Below are 27,102 nucleotides of genomic sequence, written 5' to 3' on the forward strand. Positions count from 1 at the left end.
CAGGGTCACCATAAGTTGGAATCGACTTGAAGGCACAAAACAACAACAACAACAGGATCTAAATGAATTCAAATTAGATGATAAGGAAATCAAAATATTTAAAATTTCTCATTCTTTGGATCAAATATTGATCAGAATGGGGACTACAGAAGAAGACTGGGAATGGGAAGGGCAGCTATGAAAGAACTAGACGAGATCCTAATGTGTAGAGTCATAACTCTGAAACTCAAGTAAGGATCATCCAAGCTATTATATTCCCCATCACTATGTACATATGCGAGACCTGGATAATGAAGAAAGCTGACTGAAAGAAAATCAACTCATTTGAGATGTGGTGCTGCAGAAGAGTGCTAAGGATACTGTGGATGGCCAAAAAGACAAACAAATGGATTCTAGAACAGATCAAGCCTGAAATCTCCTGAGAAGCCAAGATGATGAAACTGAGGCTGTCGTACTATGGCCACATCATGAGAAGGCATGATTCATTAGGAAAAAACAATAATGCTAGGAAAGGTAGAAGCTAGTAGAAAGAGAGGAATACTGCATGCCAGATGGTTGGATTCAATCAGGGAGGTCACAGGCCAGAAACTGCAAGGCCTCAGAGATCAGGGGAGGATTGGGGGTTATGGAGATGTCTCATACACAGGGTCTCCATGAGTTCGGGTCAATTCAAGAGCAGTTAACAATGACAAGGTGAAACTACCACAGGGTTTTCAGGGGCTGAGGGGGATGTGACTCACCCAAGTTGACCTGCTGTGTTTCCAAGGCAAAATGAGAAGTTGACCCCTGGTCTTCAGAGTCCAAGTCCAACACTCAAACCGCTACACCTATGGCTATCTTAATGGGGTGTGCTAGAATGTTCTAAAAGATTTTAAAATATTTAAAATAATGCTTTAACTTGATTGTTTATTTTTTTTTAATTAAAAACATTTGTACTATACATTATTTTGCTGCCTTTTATTTTAGATTTATTAATTATACATGCACGCATTAATATAGAATGCACATTGACAAACTGATAAATAGGCTCAGGATGACATTCCTACACTTGATCTTAGCCAAAAGGCCGAGAAGCGATAGGATGACATTCCAAACATTTTCTTGCAAATTGATAATCCAACGTCAACATTTTTTTTTTTGGCGGGAGGAATGGCTGGTTTGATGTGAAACAAATTTTAAAGTTTTGTGGGCACTATCAGTTTCATTTCTATATCAATCAAAATCACAAATACAACTATTAACATTAACCCAGGCAGCATCAGGTAAATATCATGATCTGTGTCTTTCTTCAAACTGCAATATTCTGGCTGTTGGATAGGGCAGCCAGACAGATTATCTGTTATCCATGAGTTTCATCCCTTTCCTTAATTAATGATGAACTGCAGGCTAACATGAGGCCTTTCAGATGTTGTTGGACTGCAGTTCCCTGTGACAAATTGTGCCTTAGTTTGTCCCACCCCCCCACCTCAAAATAAGCTTTCTGGTTCTTTGTTGGCTCTAAATTGGGCAGTAGATCACCATATTAAAGTATCCTTACAACCAATTATAAAGGACCCAGAACATTCTCTGTCAGGGTATGGGCACAATAGAATTATATAAACAAGGATCACTATTAAAACCTGGTTGGACCAGGTTACACCATCTAAATTCCTTTCCAGGTCTGAAAGTGCAAAAACTTGTTAAAAGATCAGCTGCGTATTGCCTGCAAATTGGCTTTTGGCTGCAACAAGGCAGATACAGTCCCAGATCTCAAAGGGAATTACTCTGATTCTCCTAATAGAAAAGGAAAATGTTATTGCATTTCTTTTACTGCCTTTGTTTTAAGTTCCCTAAAGGCTAATAAGGGCTGTGGCTTCTAGTGACATGAACTCACCCTTAAGACTATCTTAAACAACATCTGTCTTTTATTTCTCTGCTAGGTGCGGGATGTAAATGCATAGCCCTGTCCCCAGGCAGTATTCATCCCATACCTGATCCAGGATTCTCCTGGACCTTTTAAAGCATGGGAAAATCCCATTCTTTAAAAGGTCTGGGAGAAGCCCAGATCGGGTACAGGATGAATACTGTCTGGGGATGGGGCTATGCAATAGAATCTGTCCCTGAGTATTTACATCCTGTGCCTAGCGCGGGAATAAAAACTGGGTGCGGTAATCTCTTACGTCTTTTGCTTCCCCCATATGATTTTTATTATCCTTGCCTGATGAAGAGACCTGCCTGCTATAAAAAAAAAGCAAAATACATTTTGGCTGGCCTAATAAAGATGCCACAGTGAGGTGTATCTTTAATTTTGTTGACTATTGATGCATGGTCAATACCCCTATAAATTTTCTTACTTTCGTACCACATTACCGTACTACACTTTTACAGTGCTGCTATTCCACTTTGACTGCTCTGGCTGCCTCCTGTTGCATTTTGGGGTTTGTAGTTCAGTGAGGCCTAAGAACTCTCTGGCTGAGAATTCTAAGGGGCTTTCTATATTGCCCTTTGGGACGTCTGGAGGACGTCCCATTTTAAAAAAGGGGTGTCTCTTATAGACGCCCCTGGGCCTAGTACGGACTCTGTCCGTACAAGATGGCACCGGCCCTTCTACATGGCCGGCGCCATCTTTGCGTATCGGACGCTGAGCGTCCATACGCGTCGCGTCGCTTGTGACGTAGCGAGTGCGCCCCTGGCGCGTCGCTACGGCGCAAACGCGACGGAAAAAGAAGCTCCATTTTGGAGCTTCTTTTTCAGTCCGCAGGGGAGCCGCGCCGTATGGAGGCTCCGGCTCTGCCACGGACTAGCTGGCGGCGGCGGCAGACCGCCGCAAAGCAGCGGTCTGTACCCCGCCTAAATGCCCCCTCCTTAAACTGCAAATCCCAGAATGCAACAGGAGGCAGCCAGAGCAGTAAAATAGCAGCTCCATACACATTTTAGCTGTTTATGTTTTCAGTGGGAATGTGAAAATCTTTGACTCCGTGTTGTTGCTTTTCTCTAAGTTTCCCCATATGTTTTTGTATTGGATTGCAAGAATTCATATGTGTGGGTGGGGTGAGGGGAGGGAGTCACATGAAAATGTCTATGCATTTTAGAATAATTTTTTTCACAATATATGTACTTTTAAACATATACATTTGACTTAAAATACACATTTTGTCTAGTTTATCCCCATAGACAAAAGTGTGCTTGTGCACATTTTTCAAATTTAGGCATCTGAATTGTGTCCATTTATTTCTGCATAATTTGAAAATGAACACTTTTTGTTCATTTTTATTGCTGGGGGAAAGCTAAAAGACATGTACAGTATTTACTTTTGCCAAAATAATCTTGCAAACCACAGATGCAGGCGGGGGGGGGGGGGGGGCGAGAATTGTAATAACATCATAAATATTGGAATTCACATTTACAGCCATTGTATCAATGCAATGACCAAGAGTGTCCCCAAATACCTATCTTAGAAACTAGACAGAGACAGCAAGATGGAGATTAGCAAGGTGCTAGGGGAAAGGGCATTGAATGAGGAAACTTACAGTCCTCTCCCAGAAGTGAGGTGTTTTGCAATAAGCATTGGCCTTATAGGCTCCCCAACACCTTGCAAATCCTATATTGGTGTAGCTACCTAGCTTCTAAGGTAGGTTTTGAGGGGAGTCACACTGAGAAGCTACCGAGAGCTATGACAGTGAAACTGTCTCACTGGCGGGATACACACCGCCATATAGTACGTATTGTATACGTACTAGGGTTAGGAAGGGGCGGTGCTTCCGCACCCCCCTAACCCTAGTACGTATACAATACGTACAAGATGGCGCCGGCCCTTCTACATGGCCGGCGCCATCTTTACGTACTGGACGCATAGCGTCCAGACGTGTCGCGGCGCTAATGACGTAGCGAATGCGCCCTTGCCGCTTCGCTACGTCATCCCTGCGCCGCAGAAAGAAGCTCCGAAATGGAGCTTCTTTTTTGCTCCGCGCGGGAGCCGCGCGGTTTGGATGCTGCGGCTCCCTCGTGGAGCAAATGGCGCTGGCGGGGGAACGCCGCAAAGCGGCGGTTTGTATCCCGCCACTGTAACTCTGGATCCTGGCCAAAATTGCATACCTCCAAAAAAGGAGGGCAAGAAATATTCAACTTTTAAAAAGAAAAGAAATAAAGAGCTAAACCCATTTACTAGTAGATCCACTGATTGGCGTACACCCAATGAATGATTTCCTGAATGCAGATTGTCTTTGATTCAATGGATCTAGTCTAGGTGACACTACCAATTGGGTTTAGTCTGAAGATTGCTTCCCAGCAAACAAACTTCTAAACTGTTCTGAAAACCCCCATGTCAAAATGGTGGAAGAGAAACATGTTCATACGTTCATCAGAGGCCAAAACAGTATCTATCAGTGATTTACATATAACCAAGGCACAGTGCCTACATTTAAAATGTAGTCAACCCAAGTGTACTTTTCTGCTGCCCAAATAAAGCTTAGTTTCTTGTAAGGGAAAAAAGTACCTTCTGTACTAACTAGCTTGCCAGTTCTTTTTTTAAAAAAATCTAATAGCTGAGATGTTGGAAGACCAAGTCTATATAATGTAAATGAGTAGGTGCTTAATCATAACTGGAAGGCTATATGAATTATTGGAGACTTGTTGGTTAGCTTCCAGGCATCTGGCTATTCCTTGCTGGGTGCATTGCAAAACTGAAAAATGAGGGGATATGATACCTGGAAGGGAAGGGATAATAGCTATCTCATAAATGAAGGTGAAAAAAATCCATTACTGCCTCCAAATAAACAGCAAAACCTACGAACACTTGACTTCAGTTATGAAAGGTCCAGTTTCATCTATTTGTTAACCTAGAAAGAAATTGCATTTTAAAGCCAAATCATGGTTCTTTATAATAAAATGACCCTGTTAACTTATCTTGCAAAAGTTACATTTTCAGTGCCAAAGCAACCAGAATCTATACAACATTGGGGAATATTTGTTTTCCCCCCAGAGTTTAGAAAAAATTGCTTTGGGGGACTACTATCTATGCTGATTTGGAGATTCCAGAAGTTGTCGTCAAAAAAAGTAACTTACCTAAGGTTTAGGTTTGTTTTTGTTTTTTCAATTTAGAAGAGGAAATGGAAGTGGGGATAGGCCAAACAGTTTTATCTTGCATATCTATCAGCAATAAGTCTGTTATTATTTATTCATACACTCATCTTTTATACCCTCCAACTGTCCTGATTTGTCAGAGACAATCCCAATTAATTCTTTTTCAGCTTTTTCAGCTTCTTTTAAAATGTCCTGCTTCTATTTCTTGTTCCCATTTCCCCCTTTTGTCATCAGCTGACTTCACTTGCTGCAGACTGATTCCAAAGTACTTTGCACTCAATTGACTCAGAAGGGAGGAGAAGAGAGGTAGGGTCAGAGGCCCTCTGCAGACTAGCCTTAAAGGCCAGGTTGGGGATGGAGTCAGGGTATAGCGTTCATATGATGCATGACCCAGCTCTGCCCCCAGGGTGGTGTGATGTCACACACTGCACCACATGGTGTGTACCATCATGGCACTCCTCTGGCACTGCATCCACACGATGCAGCTCCAAAGGAGCACCATAATGCCATATTGCCACAGCTCTTGCACCCTTTTCAGGGTGCAAAAAGGAGTTGCTTTTTGTGGCTCCTTTTCACACCCTGGAAAGGCCAGATTGGGGCTGTGGTGTGTGGTTGCTGTGGCTCCAAGTCTGGCTGTAAAAGGGGCGGCTAGAGGCCACCCCTTTGGGACTGTCTTCACAGCCCCTCAATCTTATCCTTCCCAGTAGACTCTGACAAAAGCAAACTACTGCAGCCTCTCCTAGCTTAGAGGTATTCCTTCATTAATAACATTTAACACCTTGAGCACACTCTGATTTTGCTTGGCAACAAGTGTTCCAGTTTTCATCTGTGAAATATAGGGGTGTGTGTGTGTGTGATATATTTTTATGCTGTCTTTCTGCTTTCCAAATGGGCACTTGGGCTGGCAAGCAATGGTGCAATTAAGATACAAAAAGCTAGCATTAAAATATAAAAAAGGTTTAAGACACAATTAAAAGGACACTGCACTCCTCTGGTGCTGCATCCACACGACACAGCACCAAAAGAGTGCCTTCAAGCTGCAGTGCTGCAGCCATCATGCCCTTTCCAGGGTGCCAAATGGAGTCGCTTTTTGTGTTCATTTGACGTAACTTCAGAGGTCACCTGTATAAGACAGGGACTAAACCAATATCATTTTCTGCTCATGTAATGTTTGGATGCTGCTCTAACTGGAGCATATATATGTTAGTCATCCTCCAGAGAGGTCAGATTACTTTCACGATCATGCCCACCCATATAGCTATTGGGGATGGTTGACAGGATTCCCAGATCTTGAAGCTGGGTCTTGAGTGTCAAAGCCTGACCCACCTTCTCCAGTCCTTAGAGTGAGTCTTAGAATGAAAGCATTGTCTTGAAAAGTGTATGGGTATATTCTCCTTTGTTAAACTTACTTTTTATGTAACTGAATTACATACTCAGAGCAACTGTAGTTGATGCTTCATGTATCATGCTTAATGACATCAGTATTAGCTGCCCCAGTCTTGAAATCTCAGGGCCTGGGATGCTACTAATCTAGCAAGTCTAAGGGTGGGCATTATATTCCAGCACAACCAGAGAGGGTTGAGGAAAGCTGGTAAATGTGACACAATAGCTTGTGTAATAGTAATGTGACCTAATCTATACTTTAGATCTCCAGCAAAGCATTCTCACTCAGAAGTAAGTACCATTAAATTCTGCTGAGCTTTCTGCCAAGTACAAGAATTAAACTGCAGTCTTAATATTGTTTTCAGTATAATCTCCTGTGTAGTTTTCTCTCTTGTACTTGCAATTTTTTGTGTATGGCAAAAAGAGATATTAGCATTCTAGAGATGAAACTGTCCATTGCATATGTATGCGTATAGGTAGAGAAATCCCAGCTGCTGCTTGACTGTCAGTTGCAAACTCCTCTCTCTCCAAAACAATTACTTGTCAAATCGGCAAGCAATGAGCACTATTATCAAGGAAAATCCAGACCGCCTTTGCTAAACGATTGCTTCAAATTGCAGCATTTGTTCCGAGTTATGATTTATTCTTTCCAAATGGACGTCAGGAAGAAAGCAGCCTTTCCTTAGTAATAACAATGTTTGGATTTATTGTCAACAGACATTACTGAATAAATCTTATGGAGAGTGGGTACAGTAGGAAATCAGACAGTCATATCAGATTATTCCATTCTGCCAGGGCCCTGTTATCTTCTAGGTTTACATGAGTCCAGAATACTCTTTGAAAACATTTTTAATCTACATTTTTCTCCTTGGCTGAATACCTACTTTTGGTGCAAGTTTAAGCATATCTGCTCAGATGCATACCTCAATGGGACTTTCTTCCAGGCAATCCTGCATAGACTTATAGCCTTCTTATGGCTGCTATGGTTTTCATAGTGTCATCAGGTAGGGAAAAAAAATCTACATAGGGCTGAAAAATACTTTGCTGTCATTTCCCACTGTCCCTTGATGGTCAGTTTTGAAACATTACAGCCAGGGATGTACATCAAAAGGGGTGGGGAAGGGGAGAATGCAAACTGAGTTTCATGACCCATATAACAATCATATTCTACCACACACTTACACATGGTTGACTCTTCTGCATAATTTATCCTGCTTCCTCTAATGGTGATGGTCAAACGTCTAAAAGGGCACCTGAAGCTCCTGACCCATCTGCTGCTAGAAAACCTATACTGCTACTCATTTAGCATAAGTTGTATTGCATTATGTGAACTTGCACACACAGAGGCACTCCTCCCTCTCTCCCATTGATTTTTTATTTAAATACAATCTGTTGTTGTTGTGTTGTTTCAAATTATTTCCAATTTATGCCAATCCTAAAATGAACCTATCATGAAGTTTTCTTGGCAAGATTTTTTCAGAGGTTTGCCATTGCCCTGAGGCTGAGAGAGTGTGACTTGCCCAAAGTTACCCAGTGGGTTTCATGGCTGAGCTTGGCATTGAACCCTGGTCTCCAGTGCTTAAATCACTATGCCATTCTAGCTCTCAAATGGAAGTCCATTTATTTTAAAGATAGTAGTCTCTTTTTACAATCTTAAAATAAAAAGGACTTCCATTTAATCAATACACCAAATGAAATCTTTTAACACAGGGGTGGGAACTACAGGCTTCTGCTGCAGACCTTCAGGCTCTTGTGAGACTGTAACACTTCAGATTTGTAAATGAGGAAATGAATCAGGGTTTCACCATGTTGAATTGGAACAACAATCACTCCACACTTTACAAGTAATACTCCCACACTGGACAGAAAACTAGGCTAGACTCCTTCTCCCTGATATGCTAACTTCTATTGAATAGTACACATGTGGAAATCACAAAGCCCTCCAGATGCTTTTGGACTACATCTCCCAGCATTCCTCACTGCTGTTTATACTAGATGGTCTTGCTGGGATGTGCAGACATGATTCTCACCCCTGGTAAAGAGGTTAGAGTGTTACAGGCAGACATAGGATATCTAGGTTAATTCTCCCTGAGCCATGACACTAATGGATTGACCTGAGACCTGGGCCTATCTCTACTTTGCAGCGTTGTTGTGCAGATAAAGTGTGATGGAGGAGAGCCATTGGAGGAGAGGTAGGATAAGTAAAAATAACTATTAATCAATGTCTATGTGTCCAAACAGTTCTGTGCGCAAAATAGAGCACTGATTCATTTAGCCAGTTCCTTGCCTGAATTAGTATACTCAACAGTTTAGTTCACCCAGCAATAGAACTTCCATCTCCCATGAGCCTGCTGTGTATGTGGGTTAGCGACCATGGCAGACTGAGAGAAGCCTATGTTAGTGGGGCAATGAATCTACCCTGGGTTATAGTCCCAAATTTAAAGGAGAGATCTAAGGTGCTGAAGCCATTTTCTGGGAGGTGTTCCGCACCTCAGATAGCACCTAAACCCTGGAATAGATTTAGAACTCCATTTACATGCATGCCATAGTGCTTTGAGTGCTAGACTATGACTTTGGAGACCAGGGTTTGATCCCCAGTTTGGCCACGAAACTCACTGGATAATGTTGGGCAAGTCACATGCTCTCAGCCTCAGGGGAAGGCAATGGCAAACTTCGTTCGAACAAATCTTGCCAAGAAAACCCCATGATAGGTTCACCTTAGGGTTGTCATGTTGGAAATAACTTGAAGGCACACAACAACAGCAATAACAACAACATGGGAGTTATCAGCCACCATTGGAAGAATAATATTTATATCAAACATCTGGAATCCAACCACATTCTCCTACACACTTTTCCCCACTGAGCTGGACTCAATGAAGTATATGCAAACATTGATAAGGCTCCATTCATCTGCCCATGACTTGTATATTTCTGATTGAAGATTGCTCAGGCAGGCCACCTTTGTTCAGTTGCTTCTCCACTCTGCTCTGAGCACACTGTCTAACAAAAAGAAACACACTGAATTGAAAAACTTCCCCAGCACATCTCCATGCCATCCAACTGGGAAAATAAATGTCACAGCTATACATTACCTCGCTCTGCCTAGGTTTGATCTACAGGTTTGCTGGCAATTAAATTCAAAGATGACTTTTGCTGCTGTCACTGCTGAGCACTCTTACTAAGTTCTTGTCAGGAGGTGCCAGCATCAAAAGAAGAAATACCTGCTCCCTGGATGTCAGCTGGAATCAGTGCCTTGTCAGGGAGCAGGATAGAGAATGGGCTAAAAGCAGTGGTGGGACTCATGCAGCCCTCCAGTGGGACTCATGCAGCCCTCCAGACCCTATAGGACTGCAACCACAACTAGCATAACCAGTGGTGAGAAAGGGCATAGGTTGCTGCATTGGCACCAGTCTAAAACTAAAGCTCTGCAGCATACCCTCCATTTTATTAGCTCCCAAGCACGATACAATGTGTTGGTGCCACAGTTTCTTTGTACATAGCTCTTTCATATTTGCCATTTTAAGCCCTACATGGCTTGGATCCAGTGTACATGTAGGAGCTCTTCCTCCCATACAATCCTTCCCGCACACCCATATCCTCTGGCAAGAACTTATTGCAGCCAAAGAAGACCAGTCTGGTTGCGACTTCCCAGAGGACCTTCTCAGCTGCCGCTCCAAAACTTTGGAATGATCTGCTGGAGGAGATCTGTCTCATTATATCTCTAGACACCTTTAAAAAGACAGGCAGGCTTTTCCAGACTGACCCCTACCAGAGTAGGACTATCTCGGCCGCCCTAAATTAGCCCTCTCCTAATACTTTTTTAATCCTTTGTTATTGTTTAATGTGGTATTTTATTGTGAAGGGGGGGGGGAGTTTGGAGGGTTGGGAGTTTGAGTTGGAGGGTTGGGAGTTTGAGTGATTGTTTTGATTGTATATTGTATTTGAATTTTGCTGTGACCCGCCTTGATCCACAGGGAGACGTGGGATACAAATAAATTATTATTATTATTATTATTATTATTATTATTATTATTATTATGTCTCATTATTGTCTGCTATTTTCCAATTTGTTACTGGTGGGTGTCAGCTACACAAACAAATAAACAAACAACAGAGAACATCTTTGGGTTTTTCCCCATCTTATGGAGAGGGCTTTCCACACCTCAGCCTTTCTAGCCTGTTGCTCTTCAAAATTTCAGTTACAATTTGCTCACAACTTCATTGATCCACATTACAAAACTTGGAAAAAAATACTTTTTTTGGATTTCAGCTCCCAGAATCCCCTAGACAGAAAGGCCACTGGCTAGAGGATTTGGGGAGCTGCAGTCCAAACACTAATATTTCCAAACTCTGTTGATGCAAGCTGTCATTGAGGTTATGTCTGGTGAAGATGCAAGAGAGAACCTTGTTCATAGCTGCTCCTGCTGAAGTTCCCTACTGAGGGAGACATTAAGTTTGTTTTCTCTCTGTTGTCCTTCTGATAGATATTTTTACTCAGGCAGATGTTTGGTATAAAAGCTAGTCAGCTGTTGAAGGGGATCTAACCAGTTCAGTGCTCGGCATGGCCTTCATTGTTATGTTTTAAATTTCTTTTTAAAAAGTTAATCTTTATCATTGTTAGTTGCACTGAGCAACTTCTTTTTTTTTTTTTTTTACTGAAAAGTTGGATATCCATTCATGAATAAATAAGAAATAGCAGCAGGAGGTGGGGATGTGAAGAAATCTTCCCCACGTTTCCATCAAAGCAGCCTATTGAAAAACTCACAACCTCCAAAAGATTTGTCATCTTTAGAGCAAGGATTGCAAGGCTCTCCTGCATCAGGAGACAAGGCATAGCTGTGATACTCTCCTGTTCAACCTATTCCTGAGCCCAACTATTTTCAGTTGGAGCTCCTTAAGCAATGATGTATGTCAAATGTATGTCCTGTGCTTCCATTTAAAAAATAACAAAACAGTTATTTGAATGTGTATAAAAACTGATTTCAGCTAGGAAACATCACTTGCTGAGGTTGAACTGTTGTGGGTGGGGTGGTCATGACTGTTGTTTGCCATGTATGACACTATTCTAGTACATATTTAATAGTGTGTACTTGTCTCCTTCAGCAGTTTTCTTGGTTTATTGACAGATTTTTAAAAAGCTAATTTGTACACCACAAACAAATGTCATCCAACATTCCAGCTAGGGAGTTGTATCAAATGAAAGAAAACTTCTGCACAACATCCTCAGCTGAATGGGGATATTATCAATGGTAGTAACAATTAACCTGTTCAATTTTCTTTCCGTTGTAAGAAGGTCTTTGAAAACCACACCATTTTCAAAGACTATTCACAATTCAGGACTTATTCTGTGCAGAACCCATGTGCTTCGGCCCTCAGTCTCTGCCTCTGTTCTCTATTCCAGACTGTTAAGGCTGCTTTTCATTCAACCCACTGAGGGATTGTTAAATGCATTTATATGTAATATCAGTAATGGTTGGTGGCTTCCATGTCAGTGGGGCACTGAATCTGTTTTGTGTTTTGATCCAAACTTTAAAGTTGCTGTCCAAGAAGCTGATCCCTACCCCCCCAAATAGGTTAAGCATCTTGGAAAGCAACTTGAAAATTTGGACTAAAACTTGGAAATTTGTTCCTCTGCTCCTATGACGTGAAGGCCACCAGCCATCAATGTGTAACATATTCCTTGCCCTTCAATATATAAAATGTCATCAGGGACAACAAGACTGAAGTTTGCACAGCTTTGTCTTGAGGGCTGATAAATACAATGCAAGATGAGCTTGGATGATCATTTTAAACAGTTCCACGTCCTTTCAAAGACAACAGGAAAATTAAGTGCATGCTTAAATCTGTCCAATTCAGTAAGACTTCAACTTTGCTTATCTTGGTTGCCTGCCCCTATTCCACCCAAATGTCCCAGACGTCTTTCATCCAGATCTTTAGCTCATTAGGTACTTTCATGTTCTTAGCAAAGGAGTCCTGATACTGCTCAGTAGTAGAGCAGGAGTCTTTCAAATGTAAAGTCCCAGACTCTTTCCATGGGAGGTCTGGTTGACAAGCACCTCAGATATTAAAACTGAGAAAGGACCTTTCTTCAGACCATAAAATGTAGAACAAGTCAAAGAAGGCAGTGCTCACCTAAAAGGATAATAGATCTGACCACATCAGGTCGCTCCTTACAATTTGATGCTGTTATAGTTTCTTTCACTGGTACTGGCCTAAGTCAGCATTTTGTCTGATGTCCTCAGATTATCTCATTGCACAGGAAGACTGTTGCATTTTTTGCAATGTCCACTTCTGTATCTGTTAACAAGCAGCCTGATGATTTCATCTCAAATGAAATATGGAAGCAGGTCAGGTCCTACCATTAGACAAGGAGAGGTGGGATGTGCTCTACCATTAAGCAGAGCAGGTGTCATATTGTTAGTTACTTAAAAAGGGATTACGTATTTCTTTTTAAGCTGCTGGGGTTGGGAGGGATTCTTGTAGGATCTTTTGCTTCAGTTGCCCTCAGAATTTGTCTGGTTTGGGGTCCACCTTGACTTGTCTGTGTGCCATTTGCTTCTATGCATGAGGCGTCATGATGGCATCCCTCCAAAACTCAGGTTTACCTCCTTGCTTCCTTGCTCTGTAGGACAAGAATCCAATAAATGTCTTCTCTGCAATAGTAGATGGAAAGCAAGTAATAAACAGAGAAGAATGCAGCAGAACCAAGAAACTGCAAACCAATCTAGCCTCATGACCTGCTATCATGAAATAAACAGCTTGAGCAATGTTAGTTCCAATGCATCAACATTTTGTCTGTATTCTCCTATTGTAGGTTACAAATGCTTTGTTGTAAGAAGAAAGATACACCCCAAATAATAACTTTGTTGGGAAATGTAGTTCTATTAAATAAGATCAGGGTCATTTTATAGTTCCAGAAGACAGTTCCTAAAAATAGCAATGACTTCTGGGACTTTAAATTGCTCTATAGCTCTGGAAGGTATCATTCTTGATAAAGCTGTTAAAAAGGTGGTGATCAAAGGTACTGGGCATTTGGGGGAAAAACAAACACAACATTGTAAAAGAATGCTCTCAAGATGTGAGGATAGTGGCACAGATAATTTTTTTCATGGGCTACCAAGGGCTGAAGAATGGCTTGCTTCTAAGAAGTTGAAATGGGACAGACTACAGAAGAACCATTCAGTGGCATGTGGATGAAAGTATTAGGCATGGGTGGCTGAGCAGGGATGTGATAAGAATTTAAAGAATATATGTATTTCTCAAGGGATGTAAAGTTCTGTTTATACCCTGATGTTTTAAAAATGGGATATAAATCACCACTACTCAGAGCCTCTGTTGACTTGGATCATAACTCCCACATCGCCAGTTGGTAGGGCTTAGAAGGATGGGAGGTGTAGTTCAACTCATCCAAGGGGGCAGGGTTGGGGAAGATACTCATGAAGGACACCTCCAGCAATTGAGGCCAATCATAACCAAGTCTAAGCTCAAGAAAGAAGGGGGATCTCTGCCATGGATGCAATTAACTTCAGCCATAAACATTTCATATAAACAACGGCCAATGTGGCACAGCTCAATTCCCACATGACTCAGATTCTTTCCCATTGCTAATCATACTGTTATAATATTGAATGACCTCATCTATGGTTACTATTAAGGAAGCAAGTCTGAAGTTCTTACTCACTGGTGAAATGAAGTAATAACATCTTAGACTGTAGTACATTAGAGAATTGCTAATGTGCCTCCACCCATTAAACAACTCATTTCATATTGTTGATTGCATTGATTGTATTTGGTGATTGCTATTTTAATGTATATTTACTGTGTTTTTATCTTATAATGACTCTTTTTGTAACCCGCCTTGATCTGAGGAAAGGCGGGCTATAAATAAATATTTTATTTATTTATTTATTATTATGTAAAATTTCATTGACTGTAGCTAAGTGGCACTTTCTTGAAGATTGGCATTCCACATGCAAGTTCACTGGAGAAAGATCTTTCTTTCTTTCCTTCTTTCCATCTATCTATCTATCTATCTATCTATCTATCTATCCATCCATTCATCCATCCATCTACAGGAAGCATTAAAAATGCTGCTTCCAACTACAGTTTAAAAATGGTACAGCCCAGAACACTAGTATGACCTATTTTTGACACCCAGCAGACACATACTGAAAATGGAAACACTATAGATGGTCATTCAAGTGCAGTGTGTCTTTAAGAATAAATAATAATAAATTTAAATAATAAATTGTTTATTTATTAACCGCTTTTCCCAAGATCAAAGCGGTGTACAAGTGTCAGTAAAGACAGTCAGTAAAAACAGTACCACAATTCACATATTAAAAATATACATTAAAACGAATTAAATCCAAAAGCATAGTTAAAAACATACAGTAATAATGTTAAAATCATGAATATCAATACGTCAGAGTCAATAGGGGAAAGATAATCTTAGAAGGAATTGGGAGGGTAGGCTTGTAGGAAGACAGGGACGTAGCCAGGATTTTAGGAAGGGGGGGTCCAGACTAAGTGCCACCATTATAATGGGGCTTGGGCGCGGCAGCGCAGCAGCACACACCATTCATTTTTCTAATGGAAGGGGGGAGGTCAGGACCCCAAGATCCCCCCCCTGGCTAGGTCCCTGAGGAAGAGGTGGGTTTTTAATGCCTTTTTAAAGGCTTCTACTGTTCCACTAAGGCGGATCCCTTCAGGTAAGGCATTCCACAGAGAAGGCGCTACTGCCGTAAAGGCCCTTTGTTGAGTAGTTGCCAATCTCACCTTAGGGTGATTGAGTAAGAGTTTTCCTGTAGTCCTGAGAGTGCGGGGAGGATTATGCAGGGAGAGGCGTTCCCTCAATAACCCGGGCCCAAGCCATTTAGGGCTTTAAAGGTGATAACCAACACTTTGTACTGGGACCGGAAACAAATTGGCAGCCAGTGTAAAGATTTTAAAACAGGTGTTATATGGTCAGACCTCGCTGTCCCGTGATGAACCTGGCTGCTGCATTTTGAATCAATTGAAGTTTCCGAACCTGATACAAAGGTAGCCCCATGTAGAGCACATTGCAGAAATCCAAATGAGAGGTTACCAGTGCATGTACTACCTTTTCTAGGTCCTCTCGGTCCAGACAGGGACGTAGTTGGCGTATCAGCCGAAGCTGATACCAAGCACTACTGGCCATCGCATCTACTTGAGATGATAAATGTAGGGATCCCCCCAGTTTTGGGTGTATTTGACAGAGTTTACCATATCACCTGTGTTTAAGATAATAACTCTTTGCACATAAGAAATCCTTGGTGGCCTACCATAAATCATCCAGGTATCTACCAGGAGATCTCATTGTACCTTCTGCCCACTTCTGGCACAGATGAAGTCAGAAAATGAGGGAATTAACATATGGTTTTCTTCTTTCTTTTCCTTTGATGGAGTTCAACATAGGGAATCAGCCAATGTCTGAAATTTGGCAGGATTAAGCCCCTTGGGTAAGTTTGTTTAAAAAGAAACTCCGAAAAAGTTATTGTTGTTTTTGTTTTTCAGTGAAAATCAGTGGGCAATACTGAGATTTGGATTTCTGAATTTTGATTTGGATTGATGCCTGAATCTGGATGGATCTGGTCCAAATTGTGTGAATTCACCTTTAAACCAAATTGGGGCTTCATTGTGCAGTTCTACAACACAGAAATAAAAAGAAGGCTCAAGGTAACAAATACAGACTCAGCAACAATTTTCCATAACTAGTACAACCCAGATGTTTTGGACTTCAACTCCTACCATCCCCAGCCATTATCACCAATGGACAAAAATTCTGAGAGTTGTGGTCTGTAGGAATCCAGCTTTGGGAAGACCACTTTACAAAGAAAGTCCTTCTACACATCAGCTGAGACATAATCCAGTATGATCTAGAGAGAAAGCCTTTTTTTCCTCCACTCACTCTTACTCAGATTTCTTCCACTTCAGTTCACCACAACCAACACAGATATTTGCTACAATTGTTTAGTTCAGTTCAAAATCTCTAACTGTACTGATGAAGCTTGTTCAGCTTGTAGATAAGCTTCATCACTTGCAACACACCACCAACACACGGCTGAGGGACAAGGATCTAGTATGTTGCAGTACATGACTCATGAGCTGCATTTAGCTTGGTAGTTCACAAGATGCACAGCAGGTCTGGTGACTCTTTGGGATCTGGGGGGTCAGATCTTACCTTCATCACCTCCAAAGACTGGATGATGGGTCTCAAGCTAAAGTACAGACTGGAGTTTCTCCAGATCATGCTTTGACCAAGGACCTCTGTTTTGGTTCCTCCCTCTTTCCAGAATGAGGAAGGAAGGGGAGAAGCAAACTTTTCTCAAGCATCACTTACAGGAGCCAGATGATTCCTGAAGCCCCGACTCAGTTATCTTCTCCAAGCACTAGCTTAGAATATGGGCCACTTAGAGTTCCTCTGTGATTATTTCTGGTCAGTGATTAGTGGTGATAGTGGGATTTGTCTGTGCAAAGCAGCAAACAGGGGAATTATGGAATAGCAATAGAAGAAAAGAATGGGAATTCTTCTAATCATAGTGTCCAGGCATGGAGCTTGGGGAACGGAAGGAGCTTGGGTCAGACTAGGCCTAAGCGCAGGAGGTTTCTCACCCACTTTGTACAGGGCTACCAAAAGTGTGAAATCTGCCACATATATTCCCTTCCCTCCAAAAAAATCAGAATCTGGAAATCTATGATATTGCAGAAAAATATAAAACAGTTGTGATGATTTCAAAATCAGAAAAAAAGAGTGAAGAATGGGTATCACAAGGTTTTGTCCTGGACCCCATGTGGTTAAACCTCTTTACAACTGATTTGGGTGAAAGGGAAGAGGAGTCAAATTTTCAGAGGATATCAATCAGGGAGTGGTCATTAATATTTTGGAAGACAAGAAGGGATTGAAGATTATTTTGAATGAAGAACTGTGCCAATGCTAACACTATACATTTCAGTGGAGATGAAAGTAAACTCGAGCCAGCAGTGAGAGGCAGCAGTTGAAAAGGCTAATGCAATTCTAGACTCCACCAACAGAAGCAGAATGCTCATAGAATAAGTAGTCATTATGCCACTCTCTAAAGACTCACTTGCTTAAATAACATAAGGCACCAGATATTGTCTGATCTTGGAAGGATCAGCTCTGATTAGTAATTGGATGGGAGACCATTAAGTGCTGCAGGGCATTTTTCAGAGGAAGGAACTGGCAAAACCACATCTGACTAAGGAAATTGCCTAAGGAAATCCTATGACATTCATGGGATTGCGACCTGGAGACACATATAAAGTCTCACCTGTAGCATTAGTTATGGACATTAGCGTTATAGAAAAAAATGACCAACTGGAACATGTTCAGAACAGGTTGTCAAAACTGATAATAGGCCCAGAGAGCGAGCCCAATGAGTGAGCCCAATGAGGAAAGTTTGACAGGACTGGTGAAGAAACAGTTGAGAGCTGATATAATGGCAAATTTCATATAGTGGAAGGACTTTGACATAGAAAATGGGGCAACTATTTTTTTTTCTCTTCTCCTAGAATAGAATAGGTTCAACTATAAGAAATTAGATTTTGACTAGAAATTGGAAAATGGCCATATAACCTGTTTTAGAGCAGGCTGCCTCAGAAGGTGGTAGATTTTCTGTTATCAGATGTTTTAAATAGGAAGCTGCACATCCATCTGTCAATAATGCTGGCATAGTAGATTTTCTCTATTGCCAGAGGGCTGGACTAGATACCCTTTGATGTCACTTCCTGTGCTATGCTTCTATAAAATCAGTATATGTGAAAGCTTACCAATGGCTCACAACACAACTGTAAGCATCCAGCGGGGACTTAATCTCTAACGTGATTAAGATCATAGCCTTCATGCATTAATGTTCCCTCCCTCCTACTCACGCTATGTCTTGGAGTGAATAAAGTTCATCCAAAACCTCTGCATGTTTACATTGGAACAACATCCCACTAAATTAAATTACTCCATGTAAAAAGGTGTAGGTTTGCAGCATTCCTCTTTATCCAGTTCTCCATCTGGGGAGAACTTGCCTTTTTTCCTGACTCTGCCTTGACTTTTTACATTTAAGAAAGTGACCCTCAGTCAGCTAAATGAAGAAGAAAATGAATTTCCCCCCATAAACTATAAGTCAGCTCTCATTACACTTCCATGCACTCAAGGCATATGAGTCGAATCGCTGATCTGTGACTGGTTAGATCACCCAATCCCAGATTTGAAATGCAAAGAAAAGAAATAAGATTTTTCTTCTTCTTCTTCTAGAGGATACCTGGAAGTCACTTTAGCTCAATGAGATGCACCTGATATCTTGAGTGTTGAAATGTACTGTAGAATTAAAACTGATTGTTCTTACTGATCATATTGTTATGTTATTATGATTAGCAAAAAAATAATATAACCAGAAAAACAACCAACAAATAGTTAAGTTCCTCCAATACTTCTCTCATCCACCTGTGTGTGTGTTTTACGCAGCGACACAGGAAAGCATATCTGCAGTGTTCAAATATACACTAATGTTGAGGCAGATCAACACTGCTTTTCCTCCACAGGAAGCTTACATTATTTGGCGAACATGGAACAGAAGCCATGGACAAGAATAGAAAACAAGATATGTGACAGTTTTACTACAGAAGAGTCTCCATCAAGAAAAGACGTTCAGGGAAAAGTTTAAGACGATCCTGATTGCCTGTAGCTTGTTGGTTTGCCTGTGTGTTTTGGCTTCTTTAAATTTGGTGGAAATCCACCCAGAATATCTGAGCACCACTGAAATCACCCAGCAGGCTTTTTATAGTGTTGGAAAACTTCTCTAACTACTTATGTGTCTGCCTGTTTCTAGGCTCTTTGGAACTATGCCCTTTAATAGAGGCTACCAAAATGTATGTTGTAAACTTCTTTCTCCCAGTCTCAACGGTGCTACAGGATTCCTTTGTATTTTAACTGCATGTGTATGTGCCTTCCAATTGCCTGTTGACTTACAGTGGCTCCATTAACTTCATAGGGTTTTCTTAGGCAAGGGATTATCAGAGGTGTTTTTGCCAGCTCCTTCTCTTAGTCCCACCATCACAGAGTTACTTGGTGAGGACATGAGAGAGAGCCTTGTTCTCAGTTCCTCTCACCATCCTCTGGACCCCCCTTCCATGTTGGGCTGGCCACATCACTCTTTTCCTTTCACCAACAGGCAAAGAGATTTTTATTCAAGAAGGGTCCTCTTCCCCACTGCCATTTCCTTCTCCTTTTGTGTCATGTCTTTTTAGATTGTAAGCCTGAGGGCAGGGAGATGTCTAATTAACCATTTGTATGCCGCTCTGCTCTGAGAGCCTTAGTGGCTGAAGAGTGGGATATAAATACTCCAAATAAATAAATAAATAAATAAATATTGTATCAGAGAGCCTTTTACATGGGGTGTGTGCTCAGGATATGCTTTTAAAAACTGTGTGTTTATGTCATTTTATCTGTTTTGGGGTAATTAATTTTGATTTTTTTTCATTGTAAAATCTTTTAAACAATTTTATCTGCCTTGGGTCTCTTTCAGGGAGAAAGGTGGCATAGAAAAATAAATAAATAGAAATACAAATACATAGTCTCCAGCACCTGGTGTTCGTTGGCAGTTGGCATCCAAGTACCAACTAGGGCTGGCTTTGCTTAGCTTCCACGATCAGACAGGGACTTGGGTGCCTAGCAGGTATTTAGGCAAATGGCATCTTAACTGCCCAATCCTTTATTTTATGCCATTAGTCAAGGAAGAACTGTTCACCTTGGACCTGGGTGGTTTTTGCCAAGGGAAGGAAATATTCTGTAAAGGGACAGAAAAGAGCCAAAGTCTGGCAATTCAGCACAGCTAAGGGCAGGAAAGAAACAGAGTGAGAGGGAGTCTGCTGGTGGCATGGGCAGCGGGCAGTCCGCCTCCTCTGTGCGCTGTCCTTGTTGCTGAAGCCTTTCATATTATTCCTGCACCCAAACCCTTTGGTGCTATCCTTGGTGCTGAATCCCTAGGTCCTATCCATGGTGCTGAACCCTGGGAAGGGGTGAGGACCCTTTGATGGTGAAACCATGGTGCTGAACCCATTGGATCCTATGTTCCATACTGAATCCTTGGAGTACTGACCCTTTGGTGCTAATCCATGGCCCTCTTCCCTTTTGGTGCTATCCTTGTTGCTGAATCCCTTGGTGCTATGCTTGATACTGAACTCTAGGGGTGGTGACTCTTTGGTGCTGAACCATGTGTTATCCATGGTGCTGAACTTTGCCCCCTCCAAGCATCTGGTGCTGAAGCCATGGTGCTGAACCCATTGAGTGCTATCTTTCATACTGAATCCTTGGGGTGCTGACCCTTTGGTGCTAACCCACGGGGCTCAACCTTTTTGGTGCTATCCTTGATGCTGAACTCTAGGGGTGGTGACCCTTTGGCGCTGAGCCATGCGCCATCCATGGTGCTGAACTCTGGGGGAGGGGGACGACCACTTGGTGCTGGAGCTCTGTTGCTGTCCGTGGTGCTGAACCCATTGAGTTCTGTCTTTCATACTGAACCCTTGGGGTGCTGACCCTTCGGTGCCGAACCCATGGTCCTATCCATGGTGCTAAACCTTTTGGTGCTGTGCTGGGTGATGAACCCTTTGGTGCTGAACCCATGGGGCTATATGTGGTGCTGTGCTTGGTCCTTGGTGCTGACTCCGAACTTCCCTATGCATAGCCTCTCCGTGCCCCCTCTCCCTCCCCTCCCCTCCCCTCCCCTGCCCCCTTCCCCGCGCCGGCCCCCCCCCCCCCCCCCCCCCCCCCCCCCCCCGAGCGAGAGCCCCTTCCTTACCTGGCTCTTCCGAGGGAACTCCTGGAGGACGATGCTGATGGCCGGGATGTGGAGGGCGCCGGCCACCAGGTCCACCTCCAGCATCTCGCTCCGGCTCTGGGGGAAGGCGAGGAGGGCAGAGACCCCCTGGACCACCACCGTGTGGCAGACGCTTTGCAAGAAGGAGGCCGGGTCCTTGCTCCCGGGGGAAGAAGAAGAAGAAGCAGCGGCAACCCCGGCCGAGGAGGAGGAGAAGGGCAAGAGAGGCAGGTCTCCCAACCCGGCCTCGATGGCCATCACCACCTCCAGGGAGAGGTTGTAGGGCAGGAGGCCCTCGAGGCCGTTCAGGCGCTCCACCGCTTGCAGCAGAGCCTCCCGGGGCAGGAGCAGCGCCGGCTCCCGGTCCCCTTTGCCTTCAAAGCGGCTCCTCAGCTTCCCGAGGCCCATCGTCCTTCCCCCTTGCCAGTCCCTGGGGCCCTGGGCTCCCTCATTCTCCCGTGGGGATCCCCGGAGGGCAATGGTGGCGGAGGCAGGGGTCCAGGGCTGGAGCTGGGCGGCCCCGATGCGGACGGTGTGCCCGATGCGCCGGAGGATCTGGCAGGGCTGCGGGTGGCAGGCGGAGAGGGGCGCCCGGGCCAGGACCAGGGCGCAGGGCGGCAGGAGCAGCAGGGCGAGCCGGCTCAGCACCCACCAGAGGCTCCGTCTCCACATCCCGGGAGGCGAGCAGGAGGAGGAGGAGGACTTCCCCGACGCCCCTCAGCCCCCGCCGCCGCCAGCCATCCGAGGGGCCAAGGCCGAGCCAGCCCCAGAGGAGGAGAAGGAGGAGGAGAAGAAGAAGAAGGGAAAGCAACCGAAGAAGGAGAAGGAGAAGCAGGAGCCCTGCCTGCCCTTCTCCCGACGCCTGGGCGCCACCCTCCCTCCCTCCCAAGAGGGGCTCAGCCGAGGGAGAGCCCTTCCAGGCCGGGAGGGAGGCCGGAGCCCTTCCTCGGGGGGCAGAGTCTTCCCTTGGGGGGCGAGGGGAGGAGAGGAACCATGGCGGATAGGGGAAAGTGCCCCGAGGAAGGCAGCAGGAGCAAGGACCCCAGCGCCCAAGGTTGCCTCATCGCCTTCCAAACACTTCCTTCTTTCGTTCTTTCTTTCTTTCTCTTTCTTTCTTTCTTTCTTTCTTCTCCAAGTCGGGCGGCTGGAGGAGCGAGCTGTCCTCCTCCTCCTCCTCCTCCTGGCTGCTGCTGTTCCTCCTCTTTTCCTCCTCCTCCTCCTCCTCCTCCTCCTCCTCCTCCTCTTCGCCGCCCGTCGTCGGGAACGGCGGCTCCGCTCGGTCGCTTGGCTGCGCTAAACTCCCACTGACGACTGGCCAAGAGCAGCAGCAGGTAGCGGCCGGAGCGGGACGGAGCCCCTGCTTTGGGGATGATGGGAAGTGTAGTCCACCCAGGAGGGAGGGGGAGGCTCGGAGGCGTCTCTGGAGGCAGGTTGTTTCGAGAAATTTGCCTCCACCACGCCTCTTTCTAGTGGAAATTCAATCTTCGACGACTTCTCTCTCCCCCCCTTCCTTCCCTCTCTCTCTCTGCCTTCCTCCTCTGGGCAGACAGAGGAAAAGAAGAGGGGAGGCACCGCAGAGAGACCTCGCCTCCTTCAGCCTTGAGGGAGAAGATGGGGAAGACCGCCCCACAAGCGTTTCGCGGAGTGCGGATGATGCGGATGCCAGTTCAGAAAGGGGACAGAAAGGAAAGCCATTGCAGGTTTCGCGGCGCTTGGGATGAGGGCTGAGGATACTCTCAAGAAGAGAAGCCAGTTGTTCCTTGGACAGATCAAGCCTGAAACAACCCAAAAACCAAGATGAGTTAGGTCATCTTCTGTTCAGACAAGGAAAATAATCTAAGAAAACCCCATTCTTAGGGAGGCTTCGTTCGCTTCCTTAAAAAGCAGGGTTTTCGTGGTGGTGGTCCCAATGCTCTGTAATGATAGTTTTTGTGTTTTTTTCGGGCTATGTGGCCATGTTCTAGAAGGGTTTATTCCTGACATTTCTCCAGCATCTGTGGCTGGCATCTTCAGAGATGATGCTGGCAAAATGTCAGGAATAACTCATTCTAGAACATGTCCACATAGCCTGAAAAACCCACAGAAAACTGTGGATGCCGGCCCTGAAAGCCTTTGACTTCACTCTGTAATGGTCTTGTTACTACTGCTGCTCCCTGCTGTCCTTTCAGTAGAAGGTTAAAACCTTCCCTTTTCCCATCAATGGTTTGCTTCATGTTGTTTTGGATACTATTGAGAGATATATTTGTATGTATTGCTCTAGGACCACTTGCCCTCTGGTCAAACTGAGGCTTTCCTACTGTGGCTGCATCATGAAAAAGAAGGACCCATTGAGAGAGACTGTAATGCTAGGAAAGGGAAATGGTTGGAGAAAGAAAGGAGGACCTCAGGGCAGATAGAGAGATGCAGTCAGGGAGGTCATAGAGACGAATTTGCAGGACCTGAGCAGAGCAGTGGAGGACAGGGGGTCTTGGAGATGTCTCATCCACAGGGTTTCCATGATCCGGGGTCCATCCAAGTTAGCAACAAGCAACAATGCCCTCTGCTTAGCAAAGGGATGGTCAGCTTGTGCTACACACGGTCCCTCCGCATACTGGTTTTCCAGACCAACATAGCTATGGCTTTGAATTGTTACCCTCCTGTAGTTGTTGCACTGTTGCTGTTGTTGTGTGCCTTCAAGTCCTATTTGAGACTGATGGTGACCCTCAGGTATGTTCTAGATGTGTTCAGAGGAGGTTTGCCATTGCTTTCCTTTGAGGCTGAGAGCATGTGACCTATCCACGGTCACCCAGGAGATTTCGTGACTGAGCTGAGAATCGGACCCTGGTCTCCAGGGTTGGAGTCCAAAACTCAAACCACTCTGCCACTCTGCAGTGCTCATAACCCCTTGCCATGTGCTGATTTGGGGCTGATGGGGTTGCAGTCCAACAACCTGCATGTGTGTGTTGAGGAAATAGGTCTATGATCTGAAATTATAAAATCTCTAAACATACAAACAAGATGAAAGAACAATGTCAAAGTGACTAAAGGTAATATTGAAGGCATCCATAGCTACTTCCCCGGGAGAAAGTCCCACTGAACGCAGTGGGACTTACTTATGAGAAGATATGTACAGGATTGGATTATTAGGTTGTTGTCATAGAATCATAGAATCATAGAATTGGAAGAGACTGCAAGGGCCATCCAGTCCAACCCCATTTTGCCATGCAGGAACTCCCAACGAAAGCATCCCTGACAGATGGCCATCCAGCCTCTGTTTAAAGACCTCTAAGGAAGGAGACTCCACTACACTCCATTAAGGGAGTGTGATCCACTGTCAAACAGCCCTTACTGTCAGGAGGTTCCTCTTAATGTTAAGGTGGAACCTTTTTTCCCTGTAGCTTGCACCCATTGCTCTGGGTCCTAGTCTTTGGAGCAGCAGAAAACAAACTTGCTCCCTCCTCAATAGGACATCCATTCAAGTATTTAAACAGGGCTCTCATATCACCTCTTAACCTTCTCTTCTCCAGGCTAAACATCCCCAGCTCCCTCAGTCATTCCTCATAGGACATGGTTTCCAGACCCATCACTATTTTAGTCGCCCTCCTTTAGATACACTCCAGTTTCTCAAAGTTGTTTTTGAATTCTGGTGCCCAGAACTGGACACAATATTCTAGGTGGGGCCTGACCAGAGCAGAATAGAGTGGCACTATGACTTCCCTTGATCTAGACACTATACTTCTGTTGATGCAGCCTAAAATATCATTGGCCTTTTTAAAAAATAAAGTTTATTGATAAAAAATATTTCATACAAAAAACATGTAAAACTTCACACAACAAAAATAAGAAAAGCATATATGTTTCAAAATATCTTATACATCCCTTCATTGTACTTCCTTGGTTCTTAGATTTCTCTAACATATTGTTAATCTACTACTATTTTTCTACTAAGCTCTATTTCAACCTTCCACCTTATTCCATTATATCCTATCTAGCTGCATTCTTTTGTGCTATTACATTTCTCTTATTATATATATTACATTTTATAAATTCTTCTGCATTTTTCTCGGAAAAGAAAGAAAAAATAAAAGTGATTTCATATTTCCAACATTCTTTACAATCATGACCCTTATTTCAAACATATTCTTTATTTTCTTTGTTTTCAACTTAATCCACCATTAAGGCCACATGAAGTTCTTCACTTTTTTCTCTCTGCATATAGTCCTTCCATGCATTGGCCTTTTTAGCTTCCGCATCGCACTGTTGACTCATGTTCAACTTGTGGTCTACTTGGACTCCTAGATCCCTTTCACATATAGTCTCCTTAAGCCAGGTGTCCCCCATCCTATATCTGTGCATTTCATTTTTCTGCCCTAAGTGCAGTACCTTACATTTCTCCCTGTTGAATTTCATTTTGTTAGCTTTGGACCAGCTTTCTATCCTATACATCTAATATGGAAAGTAAGCCTCATTGAACTCAGGGGGACTTGTAAGGAGACATGGTCAGGGATGAAGAGCCTTGTGGTTGGAGTATCTCTTCCAGTGCTTTTTATGTGGGAGAGATCAACAGGTGTGAATGGAAGCTTTCAATAGCAACAGAGAGAGGGGGAATTTTCACTAGGATAGTTCAACTTCCGCTCCCCATGTATTGGTTGTTGTTAGTTGTCGTTAGGTTGTTGTTGTTAGCCCTTGACCCACGGTGACTCTATGAATGAGACATCTCCAAGACGCCATATCTTCTGTAGGTCTGCTCAGGCCCTGCAGAGTTAGGGGCATGGCTTCCTTGATTGAAACTATCCACCTATAATGCACTGTCATCCTGAGGAAAACCTCTCCATACCTACTAAATCAAAAAAGCATGTACACACAAAGAGGTGTATGAACACACACCAGATATGTTTCGACGTGACTCATGGGCAGGGGGAATCCCACGTCGTAGGCCAGAGTCCTACAGGATTCGAGTGCTCAGGCATTTCTTAAGCGATGCCTAATTCCTAGCAAGGAATGAAACAGAAATCTGCAATGGAGGAGAAAACAGAGATCTTCTCATGCTGGGGGAAGAAGGAGATGTTGACTTCCACATCAGTGAGATGTTGAATCTGCTCTGCGTTTGCGCCTGAACTTTAGAAATCTGTGCTGCTGAACCCTACCTGCAAAGTAGGTTCAGGAATTTGGATAGATGTTCTCAAGCCGCCCTACTGTCATAGAAGCCACCACTGCATGGAAGCATGATGGAGGGCACGGCAATCTTGGATACTAGATATACAAAGTTTCTTCCATCTTTCAACACTTTAAACCCCTTTCCACTCACATCATCCACTTTCTCCCTTTTTTCACTGAGGGAAAGATCTGAAGGGTTCAGCAGGCTTCATGAACTACCATGTATATCTGAATATTGACGTGAAAGCTGGTTAAGCTGTTCTTTAAATCCAGGGCTTCAGTTGTGGGGACAAAGTTTAAACTGATTCACATGATTCATATGTCATAGGTATGTAATTGTTGTAATTAGTTTTCTTGTTTACAGGGCATGGTTCTGAGGGAGAAAATAAAATACACACATGTATACACACACATATACACACACACAAAAACAACAACAACACTGAGATCCTTGGATATAAGGCAGGACCCATAACATTTAGATAAACAAATAAAGCCATAAGCCATTTCCCTCTTTGAGGAAATATTAATATTTTATTAATACAATATTAATATTCATACAAGCAGGAGGCTACTGTAAAAGGGTGATGAGCAACAATCAATGGAAAGCCTTCTTATTCTTCAAGGCAACTTTCTCCAATCTAGTCAATTCCACATGTGCTAGGCTACC

At 43.5% G+C, this 27,102-nt stretch overlaps 1 protein-coding gene across 1 annotated transcript in view; it reads right to left on the minus strand.

Annotated features, from left to right (window-relative positions):
* Positions 1-22,105, minus strand: part of GRIN3A (glutamate ionotropic receptor NMDA type subunit 3A) — a 168,303-nt gene extending 146,198 nt beyond the window's left edge. The window contains exon 1 of the mRNA XM_042455849.1: positions 21,279-22,105. Coding sequence (XP_042311783.1) covers positions 21,279-21,968 — 690 coding nt within the window. The 5' untranslated portion in view covers positions 21,969-22,105. The remainder of the gene's footprint in view (positions 1-21,278) is intronic.
* Positions 22,106-27,102: the final 4,997 nt, after the last annotated feature.

This window comes from Sceloporus undulatus, chromosome 2 (genome assembly GCF_019175285.1).
Source record: "Sceloporus undulatus isolate JIND9_A2432 ecotype Alabama chromosome 2, SceUnd_v1.1, whole genome shotgun sequence".
Lineage (NCBI taxonomy): Eukaryota > Metazoa > Chordata > Lepidosauria > Squamata > Phrynosomatidae > Sceloporus > Sceloporus undulatus.